The sequence below is a fragment of the Ixodes scapularis genome, unplaced genomic scaffold (genome assembly GCF_016920785.2).
Source record: "Ixodes scapularis isolate PalLabHiFi unplaced genomic scaffold, ASM1692078v2 PGA_scaffold2__306_contigs__length_199485367, whole genome shotgun sequence".
NCBI classification, from domain to species: domain Eukaryota; kingdom Metazoa; phylum Arthropoda; class Arachnida; order Ixodida; family Ixodidae; genus Ixodes; species Ixodes scapularis.
In genome coordinates, this window is record NW_024609857.1 from 2,305,253 (window position 1) to 2,320,557 (window position 15,305).

At 45.5% G+C, this 15,305-nt stretch overlaps 1 protein-coding gene across 2 annotated transcripts in view; it reads right to left on the minus strand.

Moving 5' to 3' along the window:
• The window catches only part of LOC115311524 (protein Wnt-7b), a 141,928-nt gene extending 127,135 nt beyond the window's left edge, over positions 1-14,793 (minus strand). For both annotated transcript variants that reach the window (XM_040221690.3, XM_040221689.2), the window contains exon 1: positions 14,154-14,793. In XM_040221690.3, coding sequence (XP_040077624.1) covers positions 14,154-14,236 — 83 coding nt within the window. In that variant the 5' untranslated portion in view covers positions 14,237-14,793. The remainder of the gene's footprint in view (positions 1-14,153) is intronic.
• Positions 14,794-15,305: the final 512 nt, after the last annotated feature.

Genomic DNA, 15,305 nt, shown 5'->3' on the forward strand with positions numbered 1-15,305 from the left:
CCCATCGCCTTGCGAGCCAGTATTTCGTCGTGTATATAATATATGTCGGTATCCGTTTCTGTTTGGCTACCAGGGAGGGAAGGCAATGGTGCTACTTTCTCGAAATCCAGTGACTTTAGCCCAGACGGTTTTGCGTTGAGACACACTTTGCCACTTGGGTAGTGCGGCCCAGCGCTATTCCGAAACGGCAAAATCTTTAGGGGACATCAAAGGGAATTATACTGAACGCCGTCCCGTTACTCTCGTACAAAGTGGATCGCGTTCGCCGCAAACTGCCCTCTCCACGCTGGTACACTACTGGTGATTTTCTTAAAATTTTTTTTTTGTTTATTAATTTTTAAGATTTCTGTTAATCGAAATTTAGCCCCTATACTCTAAACACAACTTGCGGCGATGAAGTCAAACCTATGGAGCTGAAACCCGTCTCATGACCACGCGGCACGATGTGCTTCGCAAATTTCATTTGTCGATTAAGTCAGAAGTTTTAATTTAATACCAGAAAGAGTAAGCGGTTTTAAGCTACCTAAACTTCGTATACCTATAGGAACCTTTTATAGTTTTTTTACCTTCGTTGGTCTCAAGTATTTTTATTCTCTCATTTGCGTTCTTGGAAGTAAAGGCGCCTGTCTACCCTGCGTCTTGCTTTTAGGTTTCTGTTCTCACCACATTTACGCCCTGAACATGTCAACGAATTATTGTTCGTGACGACCTGGTTTTTTCACTGTACATGTTGAACGTTGAAGCGTAGACGGACCACTCATACGGAGGTCGCAACCAGAACCAAGACTAATTTGTACTGAACAATGGTTGCGCACTAACACATGCGTGGGAGCTCCGCGCTCTCTAGCTCGTCCTAGAGGCAGAACGTGAGAAAGTAGTTCCCGAGTCTAGTCCATGTTGGTAGCAGCAAGACTATGGACGCTGCACGTGCGCAGATGCAAAACTTGTGTCGCTATCGTATTCGGATGGTGCTGGCGAGTGAATGAATGCACACAGCCCGACATCTAGCGCGAACACGCGATTTCCGTCTTTTCTTATTTTTATTTTAAAATTTAACAGGCCCCGTAAAAACAACTGACACAGGGGAAAGTCCTACTTCAGGGAAGTAACTCAAACTTTAAAGCTTAGTGCCTACCAGAACTCCGTTTTAGTAAAATGCAAAAAAAGCGCCGATGTTGTGTTCGCGCTAGCACTGCCGCGCACAGTATACCCTGTAAAAAGTCCGAGTTTCCTGGCCTGTTCGCGTAAGAAGAGAGCCAGTCACTGCGGTCTTCGGAGGAATGCTCGGCGAATGACGAGGCCGTAGATAAAACCACTCCGTTCTCAAATCCCCAAAAAGACGGAGACTGTGATATCACACCGCGAGCATGACGTGAGCCTGCTAGGCGCCATGCTGGCCGCCACATCTCGGCCTTTCTTGGATGAGGCCCGGTCATTCGCCAAACTTCCTGCATCGCTCGGAGTGACTGACTCTCCTGTCCAAGTTCTCCGCGGGAAATTGAACTCGCGGCCATTGATCTGACCATCCGCTAAATGCCGGCACGGCTGTTTCACTTCGGCAATCAACGTTAACGTTTAAAGTCACGATCCTCGCCGCTTTTCTCGCACGTCCCTGTTATCAGCGACGTCGAGGTTGATGCCAAGGAAAAGCTACGAGCTAGCAACTGCCGTCCACCGTTCAGCTTTCATTGGAACACGTTCAGCGAGCGGGCGATCGATCGAGCCGGCTGGGAAAGTGCGCGTGCTCTTATCGGTCGACCTTTCGCGAATCACCGACCACTTTGGGTGCAAAACATGCAACATCCGGAAAATAATAACCAAAAAAAAAAGCGGCCTTGACAGAATGTAAAGTATGTCTGTCCCTCCAGAATGATCTCGTGCGCTTGGTTGGGGGCGCTTCGGTAAACCTTCGCGTCTGGACTTTTATCGCGTCTCTTTTTTTGCCGCTCCCACGTCGAAAAAGTCTCGTGGCAGTATCGTCGGACATACCTGAAAATCGCGAGCAAAATCCCACTGCGTGAATCAGCGACGCAGTCTGAAACACCTGGACAAAAAAGCAACCGAAAATCGAACAAAAATCTCTCCGGGCAAAGTCGTTCCACAATTGTTTTCGCAAATCGAAAGGAGTCACTGCACGCATATTCGCGATAACGATAAACATCTACGCAATATTTCATTTTTCAAATAAAGCTTATGGCGAATTGCTGGGCAATTGTGTTGCATACGTGAATGGTTCTTGCATTACAAACGTTTAGCGATACTCCGAGTTTGCAGACACCCGACGCCTACGTTCGCGGCGCTCTTTATCAGATAGTTTAACGCGTACCATGGCACACTTCATAGTTGTTCCTAGAATGAGGCGATACTCCCGTTAATCGGGCTGGTAAACTTGGCGATCTTCCAGAGCCTTCCATATTCTCGAGCTCATCTCCCTCAGTGCGCACAGGTGGTCGAGCTCCTTCTCGCCTACCCCTCTGGTCACATGACGTCCTCCCCGTTAACCAATCAGTTTCGAGCACCTCACTCCTCCTCTCCCACCCGTCAACCAATCAGTGCCGAGCCTCGTGGCCACAGTTTTATCTGGGCTTCACGAAATGCCGACCTCATAGCCAAAGAACGTTTCATGTCAAAAATCGGCGCGGAATCCTTTTTATTTTTCGAGTGATTTTCGGGTATGTGCGGAAACCCGACCGAAAATCGGCCGCGAGAGGAACAGGGGGATTTCCCTCTCCCTCCTCGAATTGTTTAATCGAAATGCCTAAAATGTCTGGGGGGAGCGGGGGGAGGGGGGGGGGGGGAAGGGGGGGGGGGTGTTCCGACACAACTGACCTGACACGGATAGCCTGACGTCATGTTATATCACGTCACGCGACACCGTGACGTCGCGGTTTTAAGTCTTGATGTCGCGAGATATCAGGTCGTCACGTGGCCTCGCGCACCATGACCTCAGGTCACAGGAATTATTTAACAATATGTTCTTCACTCCCCGAAACGACTTCTAACAAATTTAAAGGATTGCTTCCACACGTTATAGGATTTTGATAAACGTCCTTGGTATTTTATAGAGAAAGCCTCAAATTCTTTTAAGCGGGACCCTCAATCCCCAAATATTGCGCGTTCATTCGTCTGTGCGTTTTCCGCTAAAAGTAGCGAGAAAAGTGAATTGGTGTTTAGGTCACGTGGCGTCCATTGATGCCACGTGACCTGACGACACGTGACCTATACACCGAATTAAGTTTCCCGCTACATTTGGCGGGACAATCGACATCAAATGACCTGATGCCACGTGAACTCGAAGTAAAAGCCATATCTCGCAAAACCTGACGCAGAGAGATAAAGCCCCGCTGTGCGATGTGAAGCAATGGGCAAAAACAAAGAAATTCCAGTATGGTACAAACACGGCAAGGTTCTTGTTACGGAGAAGGACGATGCCCAGGCGTATCTATAAAAACTGAAGATGCCTTGCAAAACCTCGAGCAATTGCGTATTGATCATTGCAAACTTATCTACGTCTTTTTTTTTTTTTCCGCAATGACTTACAAGTTTTACTTATTGCCAAATGAAGTTGTACAACTTCTTAAAGATCAAGCAAAAGTGCCTTTCTCTTTGTTTTATTTAAATTTTCAATCACTTCGAGGTAAGTTTGATGGACTTAGCAATCTTTTAGACAGGTTAACATTTTCTTTTGATAATATATTGCTAACCGAAACGTGGTATCGCCTAAGTGGTAAAGTGGATAAGCTTGATAATTACGCAGTATTTAATTTAAATCAAAACAACAAAATAGAGGGAAGAATATTTATTCATGTTAAAAATTGTATTGATTATTGTATCATTAAAGAATTTAAAACAACAGCCAAGTGACTATGGGATCCTAACTATACAACCCAAAGCGGAGCGCAAGTTCGTCTGCTTCTTCCACGGAGGTTGAGATCATGTCAGAACGCCGAGCTCTTATTGGCTGATTGAAAAATATAGTGGGTAGACCATTGAGGTCTACCCACTATCCTTTCCATCAAAGCCAATCAGAGCTCGGCGTCGTTCTGACGTCACCGGAACTCCTTCGCAAGGAGCAGACGACTTGCTCTCGGCATAGATCCGTATTTTCAGTTGTTTATCGATCGCCAAGTCGGAATGTATTGAACTTTCTTGAATTCCTTAGAGATAATTTTTTAGATTTATTAGAAAAAATAAACTAATTCTCTATCTCGATGGTGACTTTAATATAGACATGCTTAGCTCCTCTAAACATCAGCTTGATTTAGTGTCGTTGTACCAATCATGTCGCTTTTATAACGTGTTTTTACTGCCTACCCGTACCACGAAAACGTTGCTGGATCTATTTTTAACGAATGTTCCCCCAGCAGAGATAGTCACTGGCGTGAGTGGGGTAACAATTAGCGACCACCCACCAATCTTGATGTTTACCGATGTAGATTTCAACCGTAAAAAATCCCGTGCTGCTCAAAATCGTTTCAAGAACAGTCTATAGAAATCTGCAACTTTTTGAACAACATATAGATCCTGAGAACTGGACTACAGTGCTGTCCAAAATATAGAAGGGTATGCACTTGGGCTAGTTGGTGATCCGTATTTCCATGTCCAAATTATTAGGCGACGAAGCATTTTATTATTTTCTTAATAAGTTTGTCACGATATGCGAACGTTGCTTCCCGTACCAAAGGCAAACTATTTCTTGCAAGTCACGTGAGCCTTGGGTTACGCCGGAAATAAGAAAAAGGTTCAATAATAAAAATACATTCATCATCGAGCTGTGCATAGAAAAGACTTTGACACACTGACTATATTTAAGAAACTAAGGAATCAAGGCCTTAAGGCAAAACATTCATACTTTAATAATTTATCTCAAAGTCAGTAAAGGTCGGATGTTGTATGAAAAAAAATATTGGACGGTCTACTTAAACATGACCTGCATGAAAATATAATTACAAAAATAAGAACTGAAGGGTCTGATGTAGTGGGGAAGCTTTTGCTAAAACACTTAATGCCCATTTTGTTAAATCTGTACAGAGCGTGTTCTCAATAAATGCGCCGAAATATTAGCTCAACGTTTCCGACTGCCTATTTTTATTCCCATCCAACGAAAACAAAGTATGCTCGGTCTTTAAAGAAAAAAAAATAATAAGCGCCTCGATATATACGACCTTCAAATCAAGCCAGGTAAACATGTTTTACGCGCAATTTCTTCATATCTAACTCATATTTGTAATTTAGTGCTTAATAATGACATTTTTCCGAACAAAAATAAAAGTAGATTGCAAAGGTGACGGTAATATGTGAAGCGGGGGACAAAAAGGACTTACGAAATTGTAGACAAACTTCCGTTCTTTCCATATTTTCAAAATAATTAGAAAATACATACATCAAAGGCTATGTGCATTCGGTGAGAAATTTTCAATTATTACGCTCTGTCAGTACGGATTTATGAAAGGTCTCTCGACTGAACTAGCATTACTGAAACAAAAGAAATTACTTTTATTTAATATCCAAACGAAACTTATTACTCTTGGAATATTTATCGATTTCACAAAGTCCTTCGTCCGCATAAATCATTACAGATTATTTACAAAGTTGTACCTCCATCGGGTTCGCGGCATTGCTTTAAAGTCGATCAAGAGTTATCTTCATGACCGATATCAGTCTGTTGAAATAAATAAGAAACGATATAATCTCCAGCCGCAAACCGCTCGGGTGCCAAAGGCCAGTATTTTCGGAAAGTTTCGTTTCAACTTGTACAGTAATGATCAGGTAAACGTTGACGATAGTGTGAACTACATTATCAATGCAGATGATACAAGTTAATTGTTTTTTAGGAGTTAACACAAGTCAAATAATTAGTAAGGCTAATCGTTTTGTTAAGAATCTAAATGCTTGGGCACTATCAAATTCCTTGCAAATAAATGTAGGCGAGGTTGAAAGTGCGAAAAAGTTTGGGGTTATTTTAATTAAAGCATGGTTTGGAAAGAAAATGGTGCAATATACGTGTAATGAACTCTCGAAGACAGTGGGTACGATATACAGATTGTCACAGGATTCCCAGCTCCGCTATGGTACTCATTTACCACTCTATTTGTTACGCTCATAATAACTATTGTTTCTTAGTAAGGGGAAACACTACATTCACAAATATCAAACGAATGCATTTTTTTGAAGCATTATTCGTAGAATATGCCATATACTACCTATGAGAGTCATACGAAACAATTTTTCGAAAAATTCAGTATTGTGCAAGTTACCAGTTACTATAATTACGAACTTGCCCCTTCATACAAAGAGACGTTATTTCATAACCATTTATTCCTTTCTATCTCCCACCTTAAATTCAGGGAAAAGACATACAATACTGGGTGTACGAGTATATGGACAGCACCGCATTCCAGGACTATAATGGCGATCAAATTATGAGATCTACACTACCGCGTTTTCTAAATTGGTGCCGTGAATTTAACACGAACATGTTGAGTTGAACTTGGAAAGAAGTGCGTTCTGTTTTTGTTTCAGGTTTTCCACTTATGTATGTGCATGGTAAGAGCACGAAATGATTGCAGGATTTAGGAGAGCATTTTCGATTTTATATCATTGGTATTAATATTTAGTTTGTTGGTAATTATCTCAGTAATGTTATATATATATTGGTATGTATGTATGTTTTTTTGCAGCAGGGGCTTGACAAGCAACACTGAGTTGCTTTTTTTCTCTGCTTCGCCTCTCCAGGTGGAAATAAATAAATAATTTGATTTGATTTGGTTTCAATTGATCTCTACGCCAATTCAGTTTCCACGCGAAATTTGTCCCGTAAATTGATGTCACATGACCTAAACACCTTCAGTTTTCCCGCTAAATTTAAGGGGAAATTGACGTCACGTAACCTGGCTACATGCCACATACATTGTGACAATTTCCCCACTAAATCTAGCAGGGAATTTTACGTCACGTGACCTATACACCAGTTTAGGTTCCCCGCTAAATTTAGAGGGGAATTGACGCCATGAGACCTATGCACCGAGTTTCCCCGCTCAATGTAAGGGAAAAACATTGAAAACAAAGGTGTTTCATTTCCTGGAACGACGGTTTAGTGTCTTTTAACTTTAGAGGCAAAGGTCTCTGCCAATTGTTTTCTTGAAGTAAAAACAATCTCTTGTTTTCGTTTTTTTTTTTTTTTTTTGGTTCGATGCTTTATCAGCTGTTGCTTTTGAATATCATCGTAATATTTTGTGTTCACTGAAAAGTAACTCGGCGGGAGGATCGGTAATATATCAGTTTAAACTTGCGCCGCTGCTATACAGCCAAAAGCATCTCTTGCGAACGTTTCTGCGTTGTTTTCTTAACATTTCTCGTGATGCGAGCATCGAGAAAAGTGCGATTCAGACGTGACTGCAACGAAGCGTTTGTGTGTTTTTTTTTTTTTTTTTTTTTTGAAGTCCGGGATATATTAGCCTGCCTCACAGCGTGCCCCTCAAACTTCGCCCGCGGTTGAGAACGCAGTCGTGCATTACGTTGTCTACATTGGCTCGCTCCATTAATGGGGATAATGAATAATGATCGCGACCCACGGCAAATTAATTGCCCGCAAGCTTGAAAAAAAAAGATATGCGTTATCGTAACGCTGCAAGAAAGTCGTGCAAAAACGTTTATTAACGAGTGGGCTGTGAGATGCGCGAGCGACGTTAGGCGTCGTTTGAAATAAAGACAAACCCGCCTCAAAGAAGGGTAATCGAAATTACGTAATGGAAAATCGTTTATTATGATTGGTTATCGAACAAAATAGCGGACGCCACGCGGACAGTGGTTCTGGGCGGCGGCGTCCAATCACAGGGTTGCCTTCATCGGGGGAGCGTGAAGGCTGGTTCACACACTTGCCACTGTTTTGAACCGAGTGTGTTAATTAAAACCTCTTTAAATGTTCTAACGACGACACATTCACGTAGTCTATCGGGTAGCCGTCGAGCACTGAGCAAGTATACGTCTTTGTTTTAGAGCGCAGCTCTTAGGCGCCCGTTTCCGGCTTGAGCGGCGTCGGCGTCGGCGTAACCGTGAGGTCACATGACCCCCCTGAGGTCACGTCACGTGACCCCTATCCCTGACCCCTTGAGGTCACGTGACCCTTCCCCCTGAGGTCACGGGACCCGCCAGGTCACGTGACCCCCGTGACGTCACGGGGGTCATAAGGCCTCACGTGGCCCCCGTGAGGCCTCGTGGCCCCCATGGCGGAACAGCAAGCAGGATGACGAGGTGACGAAGAGGGAGGAGGAGTATACCCTCCCCTCAGTACCCTTCCATCCTCCTCCTCAAAAGCTGCGCTCTAATTCGGAAAGGCTTTTATTTTTGTTTTTTTTAATAGACTTTTGAGACTGTAATAAACGGCCACTTCTCACGATAGTACATACATTTGATCTCGCTAATAATGCAGAAGCTTTGCTCTGGTGATATGCAGTTCCAGGGACACCTCATAGATGACGCCACCGTGCCAGTGTGTTCTCTCGCCGTAAGAGATCATGAGTACTTGGTCGTAGGCAAATAAAAGTGTGTGAACGGGACTTAATTCAGTCACTTCCTCCCGACTGTGTCAAGCACGTCCCAACCCAAGCACTCATAAAAAAAAGACGTTCGTTTGCGTGGAATTATTTAGAATCTGCCTGAGTGTACCTTAATAAATTTTATTTTGTCTTGCTGCCTGTGCTAATCAGTTATTTAATTTTGCATTTTTTTGTTGAAAATGGGGGGGGGGGGGTGTTTGGTTTGCGTTCCAACATCTATGTATGCTTTGGTTTTACATTCATTGGATGTTGCTGGCTGGTCGGTGTCTGGCAGCTGAAAGGCTGCAAAAGCCTCGTCAAGTCAAACATTTTTACTTTTTGCCTTGCAGCCTGCATTATGTATAATTGTGACTTCACAGTGCGCAGTTGATATGCTTAGCTAATTTTCATAAAGTGTCTGATATTTCTTACTTTAGATGGAGTGTGAACTAACTTGAATGAATTTAGCTTCAAGTAAACCACACGTAATTGGTATCAAATTAACTTTAACATATTTAAATAAATCTCCAAATCATGCTGTTGATGTGGTTGTTGTTGTTTTGCTAAGACACTATAATTTAAACACAAAGCTGCGGCCATATAGGAAATTCCTGTTGCAAAATATCAAAAGAAAAAAAAAGTCAAAATTGAAGATTAGAAATAGAAAACAAAATTTTCAGCGTTATCATTTTTTTGTGTGTGTATTTTAGAAGTGATAAAACTTAGTGGAGAATTCTTAACAATTGTGGACGCCCCGCTGTGGTACTTAGAGTTACCCCGATTACGAGGGGTCCGGATTTTCTCGACCTTAACAAGTCAACGTGCATCTCAACACTTTTTTGTAGAGCTGGGAAGTAAAGGTAAATAAAAATATTTAAAATGCCGTGACTGACACAAGTTTTAGTAGCTAACTGTTTGGTGTTTAAAACCACTTGTAACTTAGTTTGAGTATAGTTACTTCTGAGTACTCTTTTGGCAGCTACAAAACCTCACATTGATTTAGTCTCCGCGTCAACGGTTCTTTTTACCGCTGCCTCGAACAGTGTCGTGAGCAGAGCGCTCAATCAAAGCAGAACTGTGCCAACAGCTTTTCCGGGCTGGGGAGTTTACCGTTAGCAAGCGCAATACGCGTGCACCTTTACGTTAGGGGCTTTCAAGGTGGAATCGGAATGTTTGATTTAGCAACTTAATGGCAGTCACTAAAAGTCTCGCTATATATATAAAACTACATTCGTATAAAACCAACTGCTTTTCTATTTCTAAAAGAACGCTGAAACAATTGTGAATTTGAATTTTACTAACTGCATATTATGTAGTGGGATACAAAATAACAACGAGAGTATAAGGATACAAAAACGTGATTCTTGCTGCGAAACGTGAAAGAGAAGTCATTTTTCATTATCTTTCTTAATGCTTTGTCATACTCGCTGCCTGCCCGCGGGTTGTCCCGGGCTCGTTGAATGCGGCTGCCGGATCGGACAGGAGCACTGTGGAATCAAGTCGGCTCGGTGCCATCGGCTAATATTCTACTTGGCGTTCGTGACCCACTACACTCTAAAGAATGCCTGTGCGTCCGCTTTCCCGCACAACACTCGGAGAGCCAATCACCGCAACTTACGGAGGCAGCTCAGCGAATGACGACGCCGAATCATATGTTTAGACCGAAAAACGCAGTCTGAGTTGTGACATTGAGCAATGCAAAACGTCACACTTGCATTGCTTAATGTCACAACTCAGACTCGTCGAACGCAAGGCTCGCGGTCAGGCGGCTTAACAAAAGGTGCCACGACGAGTGCTCCGTCTTTGTGCCTTCGCACACGTGGATACCGATCAAGAGTAGACTTTCCTTCGTGTAAGCCCTTTGTAAAAAAAAAAAAAAAAAAAAAGATTGCGGGTGAAAGTGCGTGAAGGTGTATGTGACTATGTAGCAGTATTTCACTTTACTTCGACGACTGCAGTTGTAACCTGCGGCACTCGTGGGCCAGAAACGAATTTGTTTAAGTGTCGCTTAAAAACTCTCCCTCCCGTCCAGTGCTACTCCACTGCGTTGCTCTGTTGCCACGTGACGTGAAAAATTCGGATCCATTCAAATAGATTTCGAACATAGCCATGATTAATTGTGCCTCATAGAATCCACTGGTTTTTTTTTTTCTTGCTCACCGCTATTAATAATTAGTGATAGTAGAGAGTTTTAGTAGATCGTTCCCATGACTCCGATAACGATATCCCGATACCCCGCCGTCGCCTCCCTTGCGCGTGCATAGTATCGTTATCGGGGCTATGGGAGGTTATCGGAACGATCTACTAAAACTCTCTAGTAACTCGCCAGAAAAGATGGACGATCCAGAACTCTACGACCGTTATATGCAGCAAAGACCTGTACATACACGCGAAACAGCTTCAAAACTTTCTCGAAAGGATAACACATCCACACGGCGTCGATTCTTGATCGGTATCCAAGCGTGCGAGGGCGCATTGACGCAGCAGTTCGGCGTGCCAAGGCACGTCCTTTAATCACGTCGGCTGACCGCGAGACCCCTCCGACGAGTTGTACCTGTTTCCTGCGGTGCTGCGCTTTCGTAAGAACTTCCACGTGTTCTCAACGGCAGTGACAACCGTTTACAAAGTATTTTCAAATGCTTATTCGGCGAATGACGGCGAACGAGCAGAAAATGTATCTTTCAACATGCAGCCACTCAGCCACTCAGCGAATGCGACCACCGGAACTTCCGGTGGTTGCATTTGCTGAGATGGGGAAGTGCGATCCAGCAAATCGCCATAAATATCAGTGGTTTCGAATACGCAGCGTGACATGCTTGCGTTTCTCCCTTGCAGCGCCAATACGGCTCGCAAGCGCAATGAATCGAAGAAAAAATAAAAGAAAAACGTAATATATTTTCCATTAACAACCACTTTCTGTTGCTTGTGTCACAAATATTAGGCAAGGTAAATACAAATCTAGCCGTGTTATTTTTTTAGTTAATCATTAAATGTTTGGATGTTTGAAGCCAGGGAAAAATCAATACGATTCAAGCATCGTTGTTTTTCTTCTCTACGAAAGCCATTTTTAGATCTCACTTGTAGATCGCTCCATCTCCCTTTAGCAATTTTAATTAAGGCGTCTATGACGCAGAAAAAGAATACCCCCCTTTTTTTTTGTTGAACTAAACATATAATTAACGCTGCTAAAAAAAAACACAATAACAAGTCGAAAAAGGGACACAGCGCTGTGTCTGCGTCCCTTCTTTTTTGTCTGTCCTTGTGTTTTTTGTTTTTTTTTTGCACTGTTTCATTTATAAGTTTTGTTATACACCACCAACCAGCCCACCTCCAAAAAAATTACCCCCCCCCCCTCCCCCCCCCCCCCCTTCCCCCCCAAATGTCTTGTAAAGAGTGGTGATGCTTCGATCATGAACTCAGTCTGTTTGGCTTAGCTTCTGCCACCATGTCAGTAGGATCCAGCGCATCACACCCGCTGCATAAGGCACGAAGAAACACGCGTGATGTTTTTGGCACGTCGTTAGAGTCAAGCTTTCTGCTTCAGAGCTTTTGAGTCAGTTGCGAGTCAACGCTTATGCGTGATCTTGCGTTCATTTTCTGTGTCTTCGTTCTTGTGCGAGATCGTGGCAAGACAATCCACTATAGTTTCGCGAGGCGCTGTCATCAATTACCGCGTCCATTCAGGCTTAAAGGTGCACTGAGGAGTTTTATGAGATCGCCGAAATATGGCGATATCTCACCCTGCGGGCTCTAAGCATCTTAGAGGATGCTTAGAGCCCGCTCGTTCGGCCGCGCATCGCTATGATTTATAGATTTATCGATAAATCCTAACGGTGTGCGGCCGATTTCCCAAATACAAAATCAATCCAAGATCTACATTATCTCCGGCGATGGGAGGAACATTGTGCCGGCAGTCAGGACGGCATGTGGCCAATGAAAACGCGAAATTTCGTTGAGATTGCGAACGCTGGTATTACCAAATGTGTAAGCTTTTGTAGATGATAGAAGCGAGTAAAGAGTAGTTAAAAAATGTTATTTTTCGCGGTATGGGAGCCTAATGCTGCAATAATCGTCTTGAAAAAAGCTATGTTTGTGTCTTCCGCGGGCGTGATGCGTCCGGTCGTGAGCTCTCGAGCGCGCACTCGCTGGGTTGAATCGTAGTCCGGGCTGTGTGTGCAACGAACCGGGCGGGTTCGAGATATCACTCCGCGGTTCGAGCGGTCGGAGGCGCATGGATCCTTCTCTCGCTTGCTATTCACTGACAGTGGTCCTGGTTTCGGAACATGCTCCTCCCATTGCCGGAGACGAAATCGGTGTGTTGCGATCTTTGATTTTTTTTTTTTTAATAGGGAGATCGGCCGCAATATTGTCATGATTTAAGGATTTCTAGCGTGCTTAGAGCCAGCAGAGTGAGTTATCGCCATATTTATACGATCTCAGAAACCTCCTCAGGGCACCTTTAAGAATGCTCAGAATCAGAATACGATCTAGAAAAGGGAGCAATATCATTGTTCACACACTCTAAGAAATGCCCGCGTGTCTACTTACCCGCATAACACTCGAAGGGCCAATCTCAGCGATCTAGGAAATCAGCTCAGCGAATGACGAGGAGGAACATCCGTTTAGAGGTAAAATTGAAGCCTGCGCTGTGGAATTACGCAATGCAATGCGTCATGCTTCCATTGCGTAATGCCACAGCGCAGACTTCCTTTTGAGCTCTAAACGGATGTTCCCCTTCATCTTTCGCTGAGAGATTGGCTCTTCGAGTGTTCTGCGGGTAAGTAGACGCGCAGGTATTTCTTAGAGTGCACTTTGTGCTTTAAGCGAGGTAAGGCAAAGCGAAAGCCTCCTGCATCATTCATTGCCAAGAAACTTGCTAGTGTAGCGACCATTACGGTTTTGTTCCGAAGCGAGCGACACAGGGCGCCCCTATGTTTGTTTGCCCCAGGGGCCTCGCGGGTTCCACGTTAAAAGCGAACGCTAAAAAAAGAAAAAAAAAAAAAAGAACCTTGGTTTGGGTATGGCGCATGCGCAGTGGTGAGCTGCTATTTCTTGTGGGCCCCCCGTCACTGGGGCTCCGTATTGTCAAACTCCCTAATGTCCGGAGCACAGCGCGTGCTCCAAAAACTCCCAACCCTGGCCGGTGTCTGTGGTGTGCATTGGCGGCAGGCGTCGACGGGAGAACACTTTAACAGCGCGTTTTGACCACGAGTTAAAGGTCCGCCCACGCTGGAGCGTTCGCTGATGATGTTTTCTTTTTTACCTGAACATCGATGCTTCCTACATCCCGTGCAAAGTATGCTCCTTGAATTGGTCACTTCCCACGAAGCATAAATGTGCCGGTTACTTTCGACATAAGCGGACGTAGGCTCCCGTAAAATAACGAAACGTAAGCGAACGGTACTGTCGGAAGGGACTTCTACGCCGCTCAATGCCTACCGGTCCTCTCTGTGGCAGTTGCAGCGCCGAGCGAAAGTAACGCCTGACTCAAAAGTGAGGACCAGGGATTAGTTCCGAGCAGTACGTATCGGAATGGAGAAGACATTTCATTCCTATAATTACGCTTCTGCGGAAGAAAACGCCGGTCTTTTCAAAGAGTGACGTAGCTAAACTCACCCGAGCCCCTGGAGCAGGGCGAGGGAGAAGAGCAGCCGGCGGGCTCGGCGCCGGGCCGCGGGCTCCTCTGCGTCCCGGGCCATGGCCCCGCGTTAGGCCGGCAGCATGGCCCGGGACTCCTGCGAAGCCTCCGGGCGGACGGCGCGCCGGACCCCTCGTCGGCACCGCGCGCACGTGGACGCCGCTCTTCGCCGCTTCTTCGTGCGCTTGAGCGGGCACCACACGGGACCACGGGCGGCAGCTATCGACGGAGAAGTTCCACGTTCGCGCACACCTGGGGTTGGAGCCGGGGGCGTACTAGAGCTCTCCTCGTCGTAGCCACCAAACGAAATCTCACGCGCACGCACGCACACACACACATGCACACGCTGTCTGCCGATTCACTCGTCGCCGTCACCGGGGTTTGAAGAGCAGTCCGCGCGCGCGGAATCCTGCCAGAATTTATTCCTCGGCAGTCTAGTCGGAATGAGGAGAGCCCGGGGGATCGCTCGCAGTGTGATTGCGCGTCCCTCCGGAGGCTGCGCCCTCGCGGTTCTTTGTCGGCCAGTCCGTCGCAGTGCTGGATGTCGGCGACGACGTCGTGTTGCGTCGGATCGGCCGGGAGACGCGCCTGCGTTTTGTGCCGGTCCGGTGAAGTGATGCGTGGCCCCCCTTGCGGCCCCTCTCCCCTTCGGTCGGCGGGGATTGGCCAGGTCGTCGCGCGCTCCCCTCGCGGGGCGGGCTTTGCCGCGAGGCGCATGCTATGGAACGCCAGCGGCGAAGCGCGCGTGCCAAACGGACGCGGGCGGCTGATTGTAGAAACACGCGGAATCATGATCTGAATCTGCAAGCAGGCGACAGGCAATAGAAGACGATGTCCGAAAACCCTCAAACACGCGCAAAAAAGAAGTATCTTTTTGTTTTTACGGAACGGGTTATTTCTGGGTTCGATCCCCGTCCCTGTCCGCTTCTATCTGGAAGAGCACGGTACGGGCGTGCGGTCGTGCATCTCTTATGCGTGATGCAAGTCAAAGACTGCAGGCTAGCAGTCGTACTGCACTGGGGAAATGTCTCAACTACAGCGTTCGATGTTTCCATTCACTGGCAGAGTATAACCCACCCTGCAGTTTAAACGCGAACTTCTACTTTGTTTGCTTGCGCGCCGATGATGCC